This window comes from Salarias fasciatus, chromosome 12 (assembly GCF_902148845.1).
Source record: "Salarias fasciatus chromosome 12, fSalaFa1.1, whole genome shotgun sequence".
NCBI lineage: Eukaryota > Metazoa > Chordata > Actinopteri > Blenniiformes > Blenniidae > Salarias > Salarias fasciatus.
The window spans coordinates 23,316,023-23,336,226 of NC_043756.1; the positions used below are offsets into that span (position 1 = coordinate 23,316,023).

Below are 20,204 nucleotides of genomic sequence, written 5' to 3' on the forward strand. Positions count from 1 at the left end.
AGAGTCCAGACCTGGCAACATGCTATACCTGGAGCCTGGTTAACGTTAACAGGTGCTGTGTGATAATCTTTCCTTCAATCTGGCCTCTGATGATCCCTGATGACCTTTAAAGGTCACCTGCTGTGCTTTGCAGTGAAAAGAAAGATGGAAGTAACAGAACAACAGAAGAAAACGTATGAAACACTGACCATGAGGGACTGTTTTGGACTATAGCTTAAAATTTTCAGGGTCATGAAGCCCTGTAACAGTTATTTATTTATTTAGAGGCTGAAAAATAGTGGTAATTACTTTGCAGCGCCTCACATCTTGAGTAGCTGTTTTCCTTCTCACACACCAAACATTCAGTTTTTCAGCTCAACAACAGAGGAAAGAACAGCTTGTCCCCAGGTAGCTGGGTTAGTAAACCTACCTAATAGAGAGCCAAATAAAAGCAGGAGTTGAACTGTAAATACAGAGAAAACAGTGAATGTGGCATTTCCTCACCACCCCCACATGTTAGATCACAAATAAGGCAAAAACATTAATTTATTGAGAAATACAACATTTCAATGTGTCTGAAATCAAAATCTGTGTGTGTGTGTGTGTGTGTGTGTGTGTGTGTGGGGGGGGGGGGGGGGGGGGGGGTTTAACATGAGAATAAGTTCTCAATAAACTTACCTGCTAAAAATGAAATAAAGGATAATTAAGCTTGAACTGATAAAGAAGTCAGTTTTTTTTTTACCGAAATCTTGTTTTCTTTTTTTTTTTTATGTATATACAGAATTTCAACCTCTTCCTCTTTCCTTAAGCTTCCAGCTTCATTTTTCATTTTAAAAAATCTTCCACAAACAGGTCTTCTTATAGTGCAATCTTGTGAAAGTATCATCCGAGGAAACGCGCAGTGGGAAGTGGGCTGCTCTCTGTTTAAATGTGCCGTTGCTGTTTTCTTGCAGATAGAGCGAGATAAGGGCTCCAACCTGGCCTTCATGTTCCGGCTGCCATTTGCTGCAGGCAGAGTGTTCAGCATCAGCATGCTGGACACGCTGCTCTACCAGGTGGGGAAACACACTCTTCTGAGGATCAGCTCCTTTGTTTTTATGGAGAAACGTGACATGTGGTGAAGGAAGCTCTTAGAATCTGTGGACAATCTAAAAAATCCATTTGGAGTAATGTGAAAGGTCTCTATATCATTGCAGCTCTTTGTCAAAGGTTAATCATTAACTCTGTGGGGTAAATCCAGACATGAGAAAAATGAGAAGCTGTGTAAAGTTTAAATGCAAGAATGCAATGATATCCTTTCCCATATTTCGTCCCTAATACGACGTGAAAAATATATCAGATGTTGATACTGAGACGTTTTACAATTTCATGGAAAATATGGGAAATGTTGTTGCTTGGGTTGTAGCTCAAGAAAAGTCCAATACACTATGACCCCCCAAAAATTCTGTAAAATCATCAACACTCTAGAATGTGACCTTTATTATTCTGTATTTCACAGCTTTTCTGAAAATTCACAGCAAGGTACTACATTTGTAGGTAGACAATATTTTATTAACCCCATAGAGAAATTCTTTACAGCTTTGCTCCACACAGAATAGATGAAAATAGAGCGGCATGTTAAAATATCAAATAACATTTACATTGCAAACATGAATGTTGCATTTCATTGCAGCAACACCTCTGATAAAAGTAAGGACAGGACATTATCATTATGTACCATCCTCTCATTTTAGCATCCTCTGAGGAGACCCGATGTTGGAGTTTTATGAATGTTTTTTTCTTATTTATCTTGATGCTTCTGATTCCTTGCTTTCAGGTTCAGTGAGTATTTGTCGTGCTTCATGCTTCCCTCCCCCTTCACTCTCACTTTCTCTGCCCACAGTCGTTTGTTAAGGACTACATGATCGCCATCGCACGGCTGCTGCTGGGTCTGGACACCACGCCGGGCTCTGGCTACCTGTGCGTGGTACGTCTCCGTCTCCATCAGCGTGTGCTCTGAACGTCTGATCAGAGACTTTAACATGAGTGTGGCTGTTCAGATGAAGGTGACGGAGGAGGACCTGTGGATCCGGACGTACGGCAGACTCTTCCAGAAGCTGTGCTCGTCCAGCGCCGAGATCCCCATCGGGATCTACCGCACAGAGTCACACATGTTCTCAGGCTCAGAGGCAAGTTCACCTCAAGCAGACGACAAACATCCACCTTCAAGTTCATCTCTCCTTGTATTTTCTGTCTGCCAGCTTCTTTGCTTTCTCTGTGCTCTCGTTTTGCTCTTTCAAAGCTTCGACTGCCCAGTGATGCCTTGTTTTAACTTGCTGCAGTGAATCAATATATATGCATGCCAAATACTTCAAGGAAATTAACAGTTTCAATTGAATGTTACTGAGTAAATGCTGACAAATTCAGATTGCTCACAAAGACGTCCTCCTTCAAGTAAACTCACACTCCTGGTTTCCATCTGGTTAATTTCCTTCTGTTTAGTTGTGAATTACAGCAGTAAATACAACATATTTACTATTTTATGCTGATTTTGAAGCCTGGAATTTTTTGTTTTTGCTTTGGATGGCCCCATCTTTCATTGCATCTTTTTGTTTGAATGTGGGTTTGTCTTTTTTTTTTCTTTTTTTTTTTTGCAGTGCAAAGAAAACTACGCACAGGTAAGATATAAGTGTGCTTCATTTTGCTGAGTCAGCAGTTTTTGCCTAAATGTTCAACATCTTTTGTTGTTGGAAAAAAAATAACTACAATCTCGCCATTAATAATAAATTGGTAAACTCACAGTAGGACTGTTTCAGTTCTTCAAATGTGAAACTTGTTCTCCAGTTTGGGGAACTTTGAACACAGTCGGATGAAAAGTGTCCCTGAAAAGAGAATGTATAAATGAGACGAAATGAGGAGTGAGATTAAACATAAAACCAATAGTCACACTTAATTCATTTCTAATTTTTACAAAGTGGACAAACAGCCTCATCTTCATGACTTTACCTCCATGTTGAAGAACCCAAAATACCAAAATACAACTCGTAGCAGAACTCTTCACCTCATGTCTAAAAGTTGGACACTTGAATAAAAAGTCCTAACTGAACCACACAGACCTTCCTCAATGTCTCCAGCACTGACATTCCCGTCCCCCGTCCCCGGTCCCAGTCACAGGTGTCCATCAACGTGGAGCACGGCGAGGAGCACCGGGAGCGCGGGGAGTCCTGGAAGGAGAAGACGGCCCACCGGAACTCCACCACCAGCGACCAGTCGGAGCACCCGCTGCTCAGGAAGAAGAGCATGCAGTGGGCGCGGCGGCTGAGCCGCAAGAACGCCAAGCCGTCCAGCCGGGCCGAGCGCATCTCGCAGCAGAGACTCAACCTGTACCGGCGCTCCGAGCGTCAGGAGCTGTCCGAGCTGGTCAAGAACCGCATGAAGCACCTGGGCCTGCCCACCGTGGGATACGGTGAGTGGAGCAGCTGAGAGCCTGGTGCTCCAGCACAGTCTGATAACTAGTAACCTAATTAACCTAGTTAACATATTGTGCCAAATTACTGTTTTAAGCCTATTTTTTTAAAATTCAGATCTGTTTGCTCCTAGTTTCACCATGATCCATCGTATCATATCTGAAAATTAGTATTTGTCTCCGATTGGAGTTACAATGCTGAAAACAATGATCACAGAAACATGGGGAGCAGAAAAGATGCAGCTGGTTGAGTCACATCTCAGTGAGTGAAGCTGAAGAATCAGAACTGAGTCAAATGATCCCAGATCAACACACTAGTGCTGCTCGGCATCCTTAAGTTGACGGCAGAATAACTCAGGGATCCTTATGAATGGCATTTGTCTCTTTGGTGCCACCTGTGGTTAGATGTAGTAAGTACAGCTGTGAAAAATTTTTATTTTCTAGGTGATTTTGTCAGTTTATCTCTCAGTGAAAACAGTGAGAAATGTATCATGTGAGGAAAGCAAACCAGCCTTTAGTTTACCATCAGCTCACTCACAGCCATCAGATATGTGTTTGGTCAGAAATGCAGGCAGAACTTCATACAGAAACTCTGTATTTGCCCCTGACTGAAGTCATTATAACATCCTCTGTAGTCGACCGCATTTGTGACAACAGTATTGGACAAACCAAGTTTTGTAGACCCAAAGTTGGGCAAACATTGTTGCCTTGTTAGACCGGTCATCATATTTTAAACTGATATACAGTGCCATGTTTAACTGGTAGCTACAATAAGGTAGGGAAGGGTGTGATTTCATGTATTCAGGAACCAGTTCCTTCAAAATAGCTATAGATTTTGCCACAGATTTGCCTCTCTGCTGCAGCAACCACCAAGATAATGAGGCTGGGGGGAATTACAAGCACATGATGCTACTTGTCAGAACAAGCTTTCTTGAATTTGGCCAGTGAGATGAATAAAGGTCTTTAAAAAAAAGGGACTCTTCAGCTAAACAAAGCCGCAGTGATGGAAGCTGGTTAGTGTTTGATGCAAAGACAACATGAGAAGAATCACAACAGCTTCTTATCAGTTATTTGACATCTTAATTAACCCTTAAGAGACAGCAGTCAGAGAGTTCAGGTCATTCTTCTGCTTCTCTCACTGATTCCCATCTCAGCCGGTTTCTGCCGTGAATGTTTGATCGATTCGTTTAACACTCCAATCTGTGTTTCAGTCATTTTTACCTCATCTCATTTCCTCTAAAGACGTGGCGCTGTGAGTCTTGATCGTGCAGACGATCAGCATCACACCTCATCATCAGCGACATTTCAAAAGCCTCATTGTTTCCCCTCCCGACACATCATTTTCACACTCATCAGTCCCCCCCCCCCCTCACCCACCACCACCACACGACGCACACTCCACCGTCACCACACACCACACAGCCATGCGTCTTTGTGTATGTGGACACGACATGCATGAAGATGCAGGAGCACTGGAGCGTCGCCTCAATTGCACTTGAGCACACTCTGCAATTGCCTGCACTCTTTGCATCCTGCGTCACTTTTACTTCTCTGCCGCTTCACGAAAAGCAGAATCACACTCCAGATGTCTGGCGAGGGGTTTATGTAAGGCATTCATTAAAAATGCATTTTCAGGAAGAGCCCCCGAAGCTCTGGGAGTGATTCTGCGCACCAGCTCTTCTTCTGCATGGCTTCTGTGCTTCGCTCTCACATTTTATCTCCGAGTTTTCTTTTCGCTCTCTGAAACTGCAAATTGCAAAATCGCTGGCCTGCCTGATCTCTTGATTTGTGTGTCTTGTTTTTTTCTTCCTCCTTTCTCTGACTTCTCTGCCCCTCCCCTTCCCAACCTTCCTCTCCCGTTTGGGCTCATAGAGGATGTTTCTAACCTCACTGCGAGCGATGTCATGAATCGAGTAAATCTAGGATATTTGCAAGGTAATTTGTGTGCTCTTCATTTAACTCCTCTTTATGTGACGTCTTTCTTGTGGAGAAAGGAGCGTTGTCCTTTCGCCAGCATCCAGTGACGAATAGCGCACTGAGTTTTACCCACAGAAACTAGGAGAAAAAAAATGAAATAATTGAAGAAGATTTGATTTGAACTATGTAATCTCTGCATTCTGTTTTGGTTGGTTGACTTTTACTGGAACCCCAGTTAACCGTGCTGCCGTTGCTTAGAGTTGCAGGACATTTCTGAGCACCCGTATACAGAGGGGACCAGGCTGGCAGGTTAGCTGGTTGATCACAGTACTGCAACTCTTCTGCATGAGTGTGTGCAGGTGTGTGTTTACTCCTGCGCGTGTGTGTGTGTGTGTGTGTGTGTGTATGCGTGTGCGTGTGTGAGCGGTAGATCAGCAGAACTCTCTCTCTCTCTCTCTCTCTGTCTCTCTTTCACTTTGTCTGGTCTCTTTCTGCATTGTGTTCCCGTGAGGTGACGTCTCAGACGGCTAGAGTACTGCAGGGCATCAGAGTATGGCTTCAGAGGGGAGCGGAGCGCATTATGTCTGTGGATGGAAGGTTAAGATGCTTCACAAAAGTTCGAGGGTTAAAGAGTCTCAGGGGTGTTTTGGATGTGCACAGTAAAGGAGTCGGAGGAGGAGCTGCTGCTCTGCGGCCTCCTTCGCCTCCGCCTCCTTTCTTGTTTCTGTACATCTGAGTTTTTCAAACTTCACACCGCAGCCATTAAAAGCAAAGGCAGCTTTGTGGTTCTGCAGTAATTTCTCCGGATTATGAACGTCATCTGTGATGTTGAATTAAATGTTGGAAGAATAAACGTCAGTGTGTTCCTTGTTACAGTGGAGGTTCAGAGTTTAATTCATCTGATCAGTTCACATGTCAAAACATACTATCAAGCTTTTAAAATAGCGTGCCAGGTTTAATTGCAATCATTGTGTTTTACTTTTATTGCTCCAGCCAGTGTAGATGGATGAGGAGAGACTGGTTGAAACAAATCTGGATGACATTGTTACGATTTAAAATGAAATATTCATAATCTGTGGCTTTTTTTTTTAATCAAGAAAAGACTTTCTGCTTTATAAAGATCCTCATGTTGGTACTTAAATCACCAGCACTACTAAATCAATCTACTAAACTACTTTTCTATCATTTCATGAATATTTTCAGTGAAATTTTATGCAGAACGTGGACAAAGCTGATCTCGCAGGATCCTTGGTTTTGGCCTGAACTGCAGAGACACATTGAAAACCATCTCAGTCTGAACTTGTGGCTGCGGTCTGATCTTTACGGAGTAGCTTTTTAGCAGCAGCTGGCGGATCGGAGGACGACCCACACAGGAAGATCCAGATCCTGTGTGTCAGGGCGGCCTCTTCCACTCTCACACTCCCAATGCGCTCTGCTCCGCTCCCCGGTGGTTCGAGTCGCTCTGCGTTGGGTCCAGTCTGACGGATGCTGGAGCATGTCCTCTGTGTCTGTGGGTGTGTCACATGTCACCACGGGCCGGGAGGGGGTGGAGCGGGAGATTGGGCGAGTGTGTGTGTGTGTGTGTGTGTGTGCGTGTGCAGGGACGAGGGGGTGCTGAGTGTCGTCCGTCGGCATGGCAGCCTGACGCCTCTACCAGCCGTGTTGGTCCAGTGTGTGAATGCGCCGGACGTGAAACTCGAAGAGGAATGAGATGGATTTCTTTTTTATTTTTTCTGTGGCGTAGCCCGCGGACGCTGTCTGCATGTCTGGCTCCGTTCTGATGCTGCGCATGGGGGAGGGGGTGGGGGTGGGGGGGTGCTGTACCAGTCAGCAGGCAGCATGCGGGCCTCCCCCTGTATCTGTGAGTAACGGTGAGCCCTTCTCTCTCTTCCACCCCGCCCGGCTTTTTAAAGGGCCACAAGCAGGTGGGTTGTGACGGAGACACACGCGTCCCCCCTTCTCCCCTTCCTCCGTCCATCACACAAGTAGGAGCCGCAGCCAGAGGGCGCACACGCACACACACTTACACTTACACTTGCACACACACGACTCATCCGCAGCATGGAGATTAAGCGTCAGTTTTGTCTCACCGATCTGTAATAAAGCAGAAGAGACTTCTTTGCTTGTTAATGTTTAAGACTGGAGTTCACTCAGCTGTTCCCTCAGTCTCTTTCAAAAGGAAAACTAATTCTAAATTGCAATGTTGAAATTATTATTGAAAAAGTTTGTCTGTCAAAAAATGTGTTCCAAAATGGAACTCGATGTTTCCGTTTTTCATTTCTGTATTCGTGCATTAAAGTCACAACTTATATGTATTGTAGGAAATCATGAAAAATTTAGTTAAGTGGCTTTTAAAGAAAATCATCACCAGGAGATATTTATGGCCAAAAGCTCAAATTAGAACCTGCTTAAAAACAAACTGTGCAATTAATACTTAAACAATTATACAAAATACAATTAATGCTTTTTATTTCAGTTAAAACACATTAAACTTTGCAATTGTACAGTTTTGTTTTATCTATTTTAATTTTTGAACTAATAACTAATAGATAAGACTGTGAAAGTGTTGTTCAGGAAATTAAATATTCTTTGGATATATGTAACAAAACTTTGAATATATTGAATGAAGCTTGATTTATTTCAACAAGGCACCGACGCCATTGTGTAATTCATGATCTGTGGCTGGTGTTGGGAGACAAGAGTAGCCAGGCTTTACTGTAAAATTGGTGCATGTAAAGGTGCTCTGTGCAGACTTGCATCATGTTTACACCACAGTCTGCTGTGAGCGTAACTTTCTCGAGGCTGACAGCCCGTCACTGATCATCAAATACATTAAATATGAAATACTTCAGACTGCATTGGGCTGTGAATGCAAGGCTATGAAGAGCTTCTGATGCGCTCATAAATCCATGATCCTGGAGAAGTGCTGCGTCAGATCGCAGTGCTATTAAGCACGGCGATTCATTATGTTTTACTTTAATTAAATTATCTCAAAATGATACCAATCTGCTACGGCTTAAACATTCAGACCTGTTAGTAGCTCTGCTTTTTAATGAATGAATGTTAGCAGGGGTCATCATACCGTCTTTTCACACTTCTCTGTCCAAAGAGCAACACGTCTACAAAGTAACCAGACCTCTTAGTCACAAGTAATTGTCCGGTCCTCGTCGTTTATCTCTGCAGCATCAAGCCCCCTGCTGACTGACTCACACATCCTGTTAGAGCAGCAGCATGTATTTATATATTCAAAGATTAATAGGTTTCTGAAATTTGTTATTACTGTAAAATAATCCCGTAAAATGTAGAAATGTTATAGAGAACAAGTCAATCTACAAGAAAAAGCTAAATCTGTCAATAACTAAAAAGAGAAAGGAATAAACTATAACAGAAGCTGTTTAGAAGAAAATGTTCTTCGAAGATGAAATTATGGAACAATAATGTCTGAAAATGAATACTAGTGATCAGATTTCCCTCTCTGCTGGTCGAGGTGATTTTGGCTCTGCAGTGACCGTCCGGCTGTTAGATCGCTTTGCTCCTCCGTCCCGCTTGTGGCTCACAGAGTCTGAGAACAGGGGAGAGTCACACTTGCAGTGGGTGGAGGGCTCATTTCCTGCCTGATGAAGTGTATGATGGAGCAGGACGGGGGCGGAACCCCGAGCGGCTCTGAGCGTCTCCCGTCTCTCTCTCTTCCAGACGAGATGAACGACCACCAGAACACGCTGTCCTACGTGCTCATCAATCCTCCTCCCGACACCATGCTGGAGCTCAACGACATCGTGTAAACACCTGCTCCTCTCACGTCCAACATCTGGATCCTCATGCACTCACTTCTTCTTTCACGAACAAATGATGTTGAAAAAAACTTGGGTTTGATATGCACTAACTGAATTTTATTTTTTTTTTAATTGGTTGAATATGTAATTTTTTCAGCTTTTTCATGATAGAAAAACAGCAGAATCAATCTGGTTTTATATATTTATACAGCACTTTTCACAGATATCAATCACAAAGTTCCTAACAATAAGACAACACTATATAGATTCAAATGTTCTCTGTATAAAAATGGATTCAGCTGCTGATAAAGATCACAAACAAAACACAAAACCAGATAACAAGCTCTTTATACATGAGAGCTGGAATCAGACTCAGGTCTTTGTACTGTGAGGTAAGAGAGCTAACCACTACTCGACTCTGAGCAGGGCTTTACCTCTTTTGAGGGCCGCCTGATGTCCGCCCGTCCTTTCGGGTTCCCTGATCAGGTGGGTTTTGTGTCTGCAGGTACATAATCCGCTCGGACCCCCTGGCTCACATGCCGGAGGACTCGCAGGTGGGGCCGGCTCGCAGCACCAGGATGCAGCAGGACTTCGGCACAGAGACCAGAGATGAGACTCACCTCTGAGAACCAGTCCTCCACACCCCGACCCTTAAAAAGAAAAAGAAATCCTCTCCCGGGTCTCCCTTCGTCTCACTCATGAATGTGCGTCACATCAGAAACAGTGGGAATCTGTCCAGACCCCCCCCCCACCCCGATTCCCACCGAGCTGCTACAGGAGGATGCATGAAGAGTGCCTCGTCATCCACCGCCGTACCAACACCGACACCAGACCGCTGCCAGGAGGAGTGTGTGTGTGTGTGTGTGTGTGGGGGGGGAGAGCTGCCCCCACCCCCTCTGAGCCTGCTCCTACCTACAAAGACATCAAACGGCAGCCTCCCCCGTGCACTTTTTAATTTATTCCCTTCATTTTTTTTTTCTTAGACTTTCTGTTTACGAGCACAAACTTTTTTTTTTTTTTTTTTTTTTTTTTTTTTTTTTACAAACTGTCACGAGAACGAGCGGACGCGCCGATCATTTCTTTCTATACGTGTTGTGTTTTTGGAAACAGACTTTTGTTGTACTTACTTAAAACTTAATAATCTTTATTTATTTCACCATTTGGGGCCCTGAAGTGTGTCTGCTCCACTGTTCGTGCCAGTGTTTACTCTTTTGCTTTGTAAATACTGTTGGATTATTTGTGCGTTATGTGCCAGCTGTGGAGGAACCAAACTGCCAAAAAAAAAAAAAAACACTCACCTAACTAAATAATCGGACCACAAAAACAATCATTTTGAAAATAACCGTAGGCTTTCATTCATGAAAATACATTCTGGTTGTAATTTGCTTCTTTGTTGCAGCCTTTGTTTCCTGCCATGTATTGTTAAATTTGTATTATCCTATTTTTTTATATCCATAAATGTAAACACTCCTTTACTTAGTTTTAAATGATGATCAATATTGGTGGGAAAAATTAGTTCATAAAAAGAAAATGCATGCGAGTAAAATACACACCGCTTGAGTTTAGCATGAAAGCAAGAAAATAAGGGATTTGTCACGTGCAGAGGACATTTTTATTGCCGAAGATACAAATTAGTTTCACTTTGTACTTTTTTCTAACGACTTTTCATAAGTTCATAAAATATTATTCAAATGTCAAAATAACAACATAAGCTGAATGAAAGACCTTTAGGTTAAGTTAGCGTTTCAAAGATGAATGTGTTTTCAGTTTATTCTAATTTAATGTAGCTCTAACACTTTATTGGGCAAACGCCTAATCCCCCATCACGTTTTTTTTTTCTTTCTGACTTTATCAGAGACTGTTGGGAATTGATGTTTGAAGATGGAGTGACTGAAGCCGTTTGGTTTAACACCACTCTCACAAACACGGAATTATGAAGCTGAAGTTAGTTTCAGCATGAAGGTGAAGCTTTTAAAATCGGCACAAAAATCATAACTCACATCACACTTCATTATTTGATTGTTTTCTGAAAATCCTGGCGAGCATTCATCATGTGCACTGTGTTTACCTTTGCTCTGCTTCTGATTGGTTTTTCTGATTGATCTAGAACAAGCTTTGCCCAATCAGAGGCAGAGTGAGATCCAAACTGCTGGATATACATACGTTATGTAACCATATCAACCGTTTTACTCACTGATTTGTGCTGAAAATGAAATTTGTGATGAAATACTGAAAAACCAGAAGGTTAAATCACAATAACCTCACTCATCTGGGATATTGAGCATCCAGCTGTTGACTCCAGATGTTTCAGATGTTATTACACGTTAATATGACTGTAATAAGATAAACAAAAAAAAAACTTAGCATGTGGAACCACTTTTAAACAGCCATGTTTCATTTAGTGCAGAAATATCTGCAACACTTTTGATAAAAATGCAAGGGTCTATTCATATCTGTGCATTTAGTTGAATTATCTATTGAAAAAAAAAAACAAAGTGGCAAAGTGCTTTATTATTCAGTGTTATTTGAGCTATTTGCCTCCTTTAGCATCATATTTACCCTGATGTTTGAGAGTGGTGTCTTCTACAGTGCAAGCAGATATATTTAGAGGTTCCCTCATCAACAGCTGTTTCATAGCAGATATATAATGACCATGATGAAACTGGTCAGTCTGATGGATCAGATCAGTATTAGCATTCCTCCACCTTGAATTCATGTGATTCAGGTTCATCAATGTTTCTGGTGATCTTCCAGTTTCATGACTCTCCCGCAGAAAGGTTTGCACAAATCCGAACCGGCACAGTGGTGAACGTCTCTTTCCGTCCTCCGATGTATTTTGAGAAAGGAGGAGAACACGAAGCGCTCAGTTTGTGCATCAGTATCAGTTGTCATTTCTCAGCTTTGGCTCTGTAAATACTTTACAATCATTGTTTTTGTTGTTTCGTCTCGGTGTCTTACAAAAGCGAGCAGAGGAGGACTTAAACTATTTTTGCACTATGCTCTGTTGGGATGTGAAGAGCATTAACAGCATGACCCTTTAATCTGAATCCGTAGGACAGTGTTGAAGCATTCCTGACCACAGTCCCGTGTGCAGTAACTCATGGTGCATCGCTCCGTTTTGCTTTGCTGATGTTCGTGAAGCTTCTTCACTGTGTGCTCTCTGTCTCACGTTGAGTCTGGAGTTATCCGAGACGGAACCTTTTCTTACTGCTGTTGAAGCTGGCCCCTCTCTCAGGAGTGGAGGAGTGATCGACCACGGCGGAGGACTCCAGGCAGTGTCCTGACTAATCCATCACTCCTACTTATAACAACACACTAAAAAAAAACAAACAAAAAGCATGTTTTGATATCCGAAGCTCGCCCAGAGTGATCCACGTCTGGGACATTTCAGCCTGAGGTCGAACATAATCCACACCGCTTGCAGGTCGGAGCCATTATTTGATACTGTGTATTTATATGAATGGAACATGCATGTCGTCTCGGTGTTAAGCAGAAGCCTACGTATTATTCTGTTTCCCTCCACTTTTTCTGTTTCTGAGTCATTGTCAAACAGGGGTTGCTCCATTTTGTACTATTTCTTATGAGAAGTGTTCTTCTCCACATATAAAATATGAACAAATAAATGCTGCATGCAGCCAGACATCATGAACGAGGCCGGGCGCTTCTCTTTTCCTTCCTCCTCAACAGTGTGATCAAAAGATGTTTACACCTGAATGGATTCCCTCCTGCTCCTCTCTGGCAGATTGACCAGAGTTCATCTCCCTCAGCAAAACTACAGTTATTTCAAATTCAGTTTAACCTGCTGTGACCTGCTAATGTGGCTCTGCACAGGGTGAAATTGTGTAAAAGGATTGATGATTGTAAATATATCGACTCAACTTGGTTGGCTTTTTGGCGTCATTTAAATCCACACTGTTACTATAACCATTACAAATGTTATTTTCTCATATCATCTCAAATTGAAGTTTAAAAACATTTTTATTTTCAATTCTTCTGTGCTTCTGAGATCAATCTTTACAAAAGAAAAAGGGTTCCCTGTGTAATTTATGGCTGGAAAAGAGTAGATTCAACATGAAAAGTCAAAATTAGAAAGTCAGGGAGCAATTTTGTTAAAATGTTAATTCAAAGTATTTTTCACTTTAATCCAAATAGGGTCAAAATGTGGTTAGAATAGAAATCTATAAATCTTGTCATTATTAGTCTCATCGTACCTTCTATAATCTGTAATTAAAATAATGTGATGCAATGATAATAATCAAATTTCATATTGAGGTTTAATTGTTTTTAAATTGAACTTTAAATGATAATGAAGGCAAACAAAACACATTATTTTTATTGGAGTTTAAAAACCCAAACCTAACCTTTTTTAACAGATAGTAGAGGTTTAATTTATTGTTTTGTAAATTTGTTTTCTCCATTGTGGAGGTTATACAAGCTTTTATTCAGTGTTTTCTACTGAGACACAATGACAGATGTTTTTCTCCTCTGCTTGTCAATGATTAAAAAAAAGAAGCGCACAGACAAACATTATCTGAATAGCAGGTGAGGTGAACAGTGTACAGCCACACTGAGGAGGGAGTGTTTGGCTTATCTTAGATATTACAGCTGAAAGTCTTCATGCAGTTTGATAACATCCGAGAACCTTTAATGAATCCGGATAATGCATGTTTGTTTACATAATATATTTATTTAACATTATCTTGATTTTTTTTTAAAAGGACTAATAAACAAGCATTGTTCAGAAATATGATTACAGTATAGGTCAAAAATAATCATCCCCTCCCTGAACTGAGGAGCTCTAGTCACACACACACACCCCTGCCTTGAAACCCCAGAGGTTGAATGGACCTCCTCCTCCTGCTAGCGCCGCTGCCTGTTGGTGTGGACCTGCTTCCAGCGGTCTCTGGTCCAGCGGCCGTTGTTCTGAACCACTTCGTGCAGCAGATCCATGCAGACGTACTCGTTACCCGACAGCAGCGTCTCGTCGTCGGGCGACGCTCCACCTGAAGGCGCCCTGGCTCCAGCGGCTCGCCTCCCCGGCCTCGGTCTGCCGGCTCCTGACGGCTTCGGGTTCCTCCTCGGCTCGGCCTTGCTGTTGCTCTCGCCGCTGAGCTGCACCGGATCTGTGGTTCGACTGGGTTTCTCCAGGTTCAGACTCGGGGTTCTGCTGGTTTCTGTCACCGTGGTTTCCTGGTCCTGGCTCTTCTCATGGCCCTTCAGTCTTGAGTTGGACTGGGTGTCAGACTCAAAGACAGATGGAACCATTGCGGTTTGGTTCTGAATCACGTCCTGGTTCTCCTCCTGATCTGCGGCTCTTGAGCCAGACTCGGGTTCTGCCTCGGTGGAAGAGAGGCTGTCGGACCGATCATGCTCCACGACTTCCTCCACTTCCCTGGAGAGCTTCTCATTCCTATGCGGCGTCCTGAAGCTGACGTCTTCCTGCTCCTTCAGTTTACACCTGGCCTGCCACTGGACGGCAGTCGGAGGCCAGGTGGACACCCTCCCCATGACCTTTCCTCCCTGAACTGCTGCACCTGGACCATTGCTGGGCCGCTGGCTGCTCGGATGTGTGCCGATGCTGAGATACGGGACCACGTCACTGGTGGGACAAGCAGGGTGCAGCTTCTCCTCATCCTGTTTCTTCATGTCAGTGATGTTTGACAGCTGCTCTGTAATCGTCTGATTCTTCTCTTCCTCTTTCGATTCAGTCTCCATTTGAAAGGTGACTTGATTTCTCTGCGCAGGACAGAAGGGAGACGTGAGGATGACGGCGTGTGCAGATTTTGCTCGGACTAATTGGAGAGGTCTCCCCTGGATCCCCTCGGCCCTTTCTGGCCCCCCGTCCTCCTCAGACCCTGCTGGAGGAGGACTCGACCTGCCGTCTTCTACCACTCTATTATCTTCTCTCGGACGTGAAGGCATGATGGATTTGATGTTGCGTTTCTTTCTGCGCATCACTGCGAGAACAGAGAGCAGCAGCAGCAGCAGACAGAGGAGTCCTGCACAGACGGTACAGATGCGTCTTCAATCAGATTCTCCAAAGAACATTCAGAAGAAGAAACCTTAAACATACCAATCACAACAGCCAGGGTGCAAACTGTCTTGGTTTGTGTCTGTGATGGACATGGCACCGTTTCTGAAGGAGACACAAAGTTTCAAATTTAAATTAAAGTGTTGAATTCAACAGAATGAGAGGACTGATGAGAACCTGAAGGTCTGGAGACTGATCCAGGGAAGGCTGTGGGTTCAGGCTGAGGGGAAAGGTCACTGCTTGAGGCCACATCAGTTCCTGATGAGGAGAAAATGATCTTAAATACAATGTGGGTTGAGTTTGCAGTACTGCTGTGGCGCCATCTGGTGGGAACAGACTGGATGAGGGAGCATGTACATGTTCAAACATGTGAACAAGAGCCTCATTTACCTGAGAAATCATGAGAACATTTGTTATTTCAAGACCACGACAGGTAATCATGTGTTGAAGCTGGAGTGTGTTCAGAGATCAAATGCGTCAAAATCATCAAAATCAGTTTGTTCCAGTTTGAAATCTCCTCAGTGGACCAGACCTCTAGAATGAGACAAAATCCACCACAAAAAACCTCAAACTAAAGAAGAAGACAAAGATCTTCCAGCAGTGTGAGATTTTAGATCAGTGACTTGAAACAGTCCATCCCACTTCCACAGCTAACAGCCTGAACAGGATGACAGTTCATCACAGAAGCGTGGGTCTCAGGACAGAGGGGGCGGAGCATTCTCGGGCCCTTAAGATAGTAATTTTACCATTCAAACAATCCTTCATGCTACCATCAAACAACACACTAATGCTCACTTTTATTGAACCAAGCAAACCTCTATGCCTCAGAAAGCAGAATAAAGTCACAAACCAGTTCACAAATTGCTCTGAAGAACAAATACACATACGCACACGCGTAGCCCGACAGTTGTCAATCTCAGAGCGTCCGCTGTCCATGGTGCTGAAATCTCAGCTAAAAACCTACTGGCTGAATTTGTACAATTTTTGATACAGCTTAAATATAAAAATGAACACAGCTGGTCTAAAATTACACAATCTATTCAGATAGATATAGACACAGTTATCTATACCTTTTAGAATTCACGTATATTAGAAAAAAATACACTCGGTGGTCTCTTATAGTTGAGAGCAACACAAAGCACATCCAAATAGGCAGGTGTTTAAGACCACAGCATTCTGATAAAGATAATATTTTTGAAGGTTTCACTGACTCACCAATGGCTCCGATGTTAGATTTTGGGTAGTACCGCTAGTGGCTAGCATAGTAGCATACTGTTTTACTTCCTTTCAAAGAGTTCAGATCAAGTGCTAAAGAGAAAAACTCGTTCATGCCGTACAGCCAATCAGCGCTGGCTTACAGCTCTGATGCATTCATGGACAGTCGTAATGTAAGAATTGGCAAATTGGAGCCCACAATCAGATGCGCATACCTTCTTGCCCACACTGCACATTTTATTATAATAATTTATTTACGAGTAAATGTGAACATATCACATGAAACGGGGCCCTATGACCTTGTGGGGCTCCACTACAGCACCCACCAGTAAACTTCTCACTGGAAACACTGTCCCTGAAGATAATAAAATAATACTTCACAGCAGTCAATTTAATGTCATTGTTGTCATTTTGGCACATTGCATGGTCATCACTTGGGCCAGTATGGACCCTTTGGTGATCTTGGGCTTATGATTGGCAGATCTCCTGTAATCTCGGCCCCCTTTGGTAGTCTGCTGCAATCTAACAAATCACTGAGTGCATTTACTCTATGAAACGAGGCTCTAAGGGAAAATCCAGCATTTAGCCAAAGAAGAGAAGACTGAGACAGACGCCACATGTACCAGGGAGAGGCGAGCCGGTTTGAGTTGGACCAGGTTTGGGCTGGACAGAGGTTCCTGCCTCTGATGCAGCTCGTGTTGGACGGAGTGTAGCATCTCTCTCTGCAGGAAACATCAAGAACACTCACCATTGCCACCTCCCTTATCTGAACAGGCCTGTTAAAAAAGACTAAAACAGAGGAATCAGGTGTACCGGTGGCTGCGGTGGCTGTTGCTGGTGCAGAGGTGTGTGTGGGACCGGCGGGCTGCGTCACTGATGGTGAACCTGGAGCAGGGGACGACTCACACACCACTGACACGTTGAGGACAGGCCGGCCGCTCAGAGACAGAGGACTCCCACACCTCACTTCCGTCGGTCTCTCCAGAAGGTCTCTGCTCTGCAGACCTGAACACAGAAGCAGATTCAGCTTCCCGGAGGGCCTTAAAAACACATTTAAGTTTTTACAAACCTTTCAAGAAGGAGACGAACGGCTCTGCCCCGCAGGAGCAGTCCCACGGGTTCCTGTCCAGTCGGATCCTGGTGGACGTGAGCGAGCTGAAGGCCTGCGGTGAGACCCGGGTCAACATGTTCTCAGAGAGGTCCAGCTCAGTCAGCTGGCTCAGGGAGGCCAAACCGGTCACAGCTATGGATCTGATCCGGTTCCTGTTCAGCCTGAGCTTTGAGAGGTTCGCCAGTCCGTCCAGCATGTGTTCGGTCACGGCTTCCATCTGGTTTCCAGTGAAGTTGAGCTCTGTCAGGACTCCCGGAGCGCCCAGCCAGCGCGGGTTGACCTCTGTCAGCATGTTGCCGTCTAAAGACAGAGTCCTGAGGTCGCTCAGGGAGCGGAAGGCTCCGTCTGTGATCACAGCGACGCCGCTGTCCTCCAGCCTGAACCTGGTGACCGAGGACAGGTTCTCACTGAAGAACATGGTGGAGTTGATCTCTCTGACGTTTCCAATGAACACCAGAGAAGAAAACCCGGCATCGAAATCTAAACACAGACAAAGGTTATCAGTCACATGAAGAGGAAACAGAAAGCTGAGAGACACGTATAGGCTACAGCGGTGTCGAACTCATGGCCCGTGGGCTGTGAGGGTTGAGTATTGTTTGAAAAATAAATAAATATTTTTTATTAACTTTTTCAATTTCATTACCACAAACAAAAATAATGACAATACAAACAAACAAATAAGCCAAACAACCACAACAACCAAACAAACAAAAACCAACACACAAGAGCAGCATTAACTGTAGTGCTTAAACAAAAGTCCACGTTATAGTTCAATTATTACCAAGTTCACAAAATTTGAAGTATAGGGGTCCGTTATAATTTCAATTTATCTAAAATTGGTTTCCATACTTTATGAAATTTGTGGGGATTACCTAATATATCAAATCTCAATTTTTCAATGAGTAGAACTCCGACAAATTCTCTAAGCCAGGCTTCAAATTGAGGTGGGACATCTGCCTTCCATAGTCTCAGGATGCACCTTTTAGCTATGACCATACCGTATGCAATCAGAAAAATAAAAGATAATGCATGAATGTTATGTCAGATTTATAATCTTTGCTGGATTTTTTCTCAGCCACATACAATTTAAATTATGAAAAACAATCCTAGAAATAAAAGTTATTAAGCATGAAAAGAAGCAGGAAAATAAAAATTAGTTGTATTAGTAGAATGAATAGAAGATCACTTTAAAAAAAAGTACAAACAGCCTTCTTTGTTGTTGTTGTCAAATATAAAATGTAAATATGAGCCTGTATGTCTGGAAATAGGAAAGGAAATCTGTTCGTTCATCGGAAGTGAAGGAAAATAGTTTGAAAACAGTTTGACACTTTAAGGCATCTGACATCTCAAATATTTCTTCTGCTTATTATATGATATAATATGAAGGCACTGCCTCCTCCTAGTGGTCATAAATGTCTCTACAGGTCAAATCATTGACCAAATCAAATGATTTGCAAAAAATCCCCAGAATTTTTTTTGTTGTCAACACCTCCCAGCCTGTTATTGAAATTTGTTTAGTTGTTGTTTAATTATAGAGTCACTGCAAACATGCACGAAGCATTTTACAGACTGAATAATATCCTATATCTACTTTTGAATGAAAGTGAGAAACATGAATCAGTATTTTTTGCAGGCTTACTGAAAAAGAATCAGTTTAAAATAATGTATGAACATTTTTTCCATCACCTTGGCTCTTTGAAGCAGATTCAGAATGATAAAGAACATTTAAAAAAAAAAAAAAACTACAAAAAAATAAATAAATAAAAGAGGTCCTTTAACATTTTTGGAAAACCTTTGATAAACAGCTTTAAATTTAATCTGTAAGCAGATTAAGTGATTGTCCATAAATGCTCACTAAATTCCTGAAGGGTTATTTGTAAGGTGATTGCTCTGGTTTTTAACTTGTACTTCATATTCTCAGTTTACCAAAAACCAAGGAGGGGGAAAAGAAAAGTCCTCACAAGCTGGGAAGCCGTAGCAGATCATGGTGGATCCCTCTTTCACGCAGGAATCAGCCAAACGCAGACTCTCCAGCAGCAGAAGCAGAGCAGCAGCAGCAGCTGTGCGGCGATTCAGACAAGTCACATCAGTCTTGTTTCTTTAATTTAACGTCTTATTGTCTCCTCACAACACTCACCCCTCATGGTGAAGAGTCTGCTGGACGCCGTCCGAGTCACACCAGTCTGTCTTTCCATCACCTGAACCTCAGCAGGATGGGGACAGGTAGGCGGTTGCCACGGTTACAGAGTCTGTAACGCTGTTCCAGCCGGCCGGTTTGCACCCAGAGGAGGTCCGATTTTGTTTTGACGACTCAAGTTGATTGAAATACGTGAAGTTGCTCAGAGACGCATCGATCAGCCAGAACAATAAGACCACCTGAAGAGGGGGCCGCACATTTCATCTTCAGTGGGTTGGACGAAGACAGTGGAGTCTTATGTTTTTTTCTTAGTTGAGGCGATGAGTTTATCTGATTATAAAGTTGATATTTTCACCAAACTATACAGTTACTGTGTCCGGCATCAATTATTTCTTTTAAAACAACATGCGGGGAAAAAACAGAAAAGATTCAGTGTTTTAAAGTGTTTAAAGGAAATAAAATCAGCTGCATTCCAAACTAACCAAAAGAAAAAGACTCAGTGATGGACAAATGAAACCGTGAAAAAATGAGAAATGTGACTTTTATTCAGTTGAAAATTTATTCCGTTTCAGTGCGTCCATTTCAAAATAAATAAG

The 20,204-nt window shown here is 42.9% G+C and overlaps 1 protein-coding gene across 1 annotated transcript in view; it reads left to right on the plus strand.

Annotated features, from left to right (window-relative positions):
- Positions 1-9,813, plus strand: part of kcnt1b (potassium sodium-activated channel subfamily T member 1b) — an 82,724-nt gene extending 72,911 nt beyond the window's left edge. The window contains exons 27-36 of the mRNA XM_030105787.1: positions 933-1,034; positions 1,862-1,945; positions 2,019-2,147; positions 2,616-2,636; positions 3,127-3,424; positions 5,297-5,359; positions 5,600-5,650; positions 7,255-7,266; positions 9,035-9,119; positions 9,620-9,813. Coding sequence (XP_029961647.1) covers positions 933-1,034; positions 1,862-1,945; positions 2,019-2,147; positions 2,616-2,636; positions 3,127-3,424; positions 5,297-5,359; positions 5,600-5,650; positions 7,255-7,266; positions 9,035-9,119; positions 9,620-9,740 — 966 coding nt within the window. The 3' untranslated portion in view covers positions 9,741-9,813. The remainder of the gene's footprint in view (positions 1-932; positions 1,035-1,861; positions 1,946-2,018; positions 2,148-2,615; positions 2,637-3,126; positions 3,425-5,296; positions 5,360-5,599; positions 5,651-7,254; positions 7,267-9,034; positions 9,120-9,619) is intronic.
- The last annotated feature ends 10,391 nt before the right edge of the window (positions 9,814-20,204 follow it).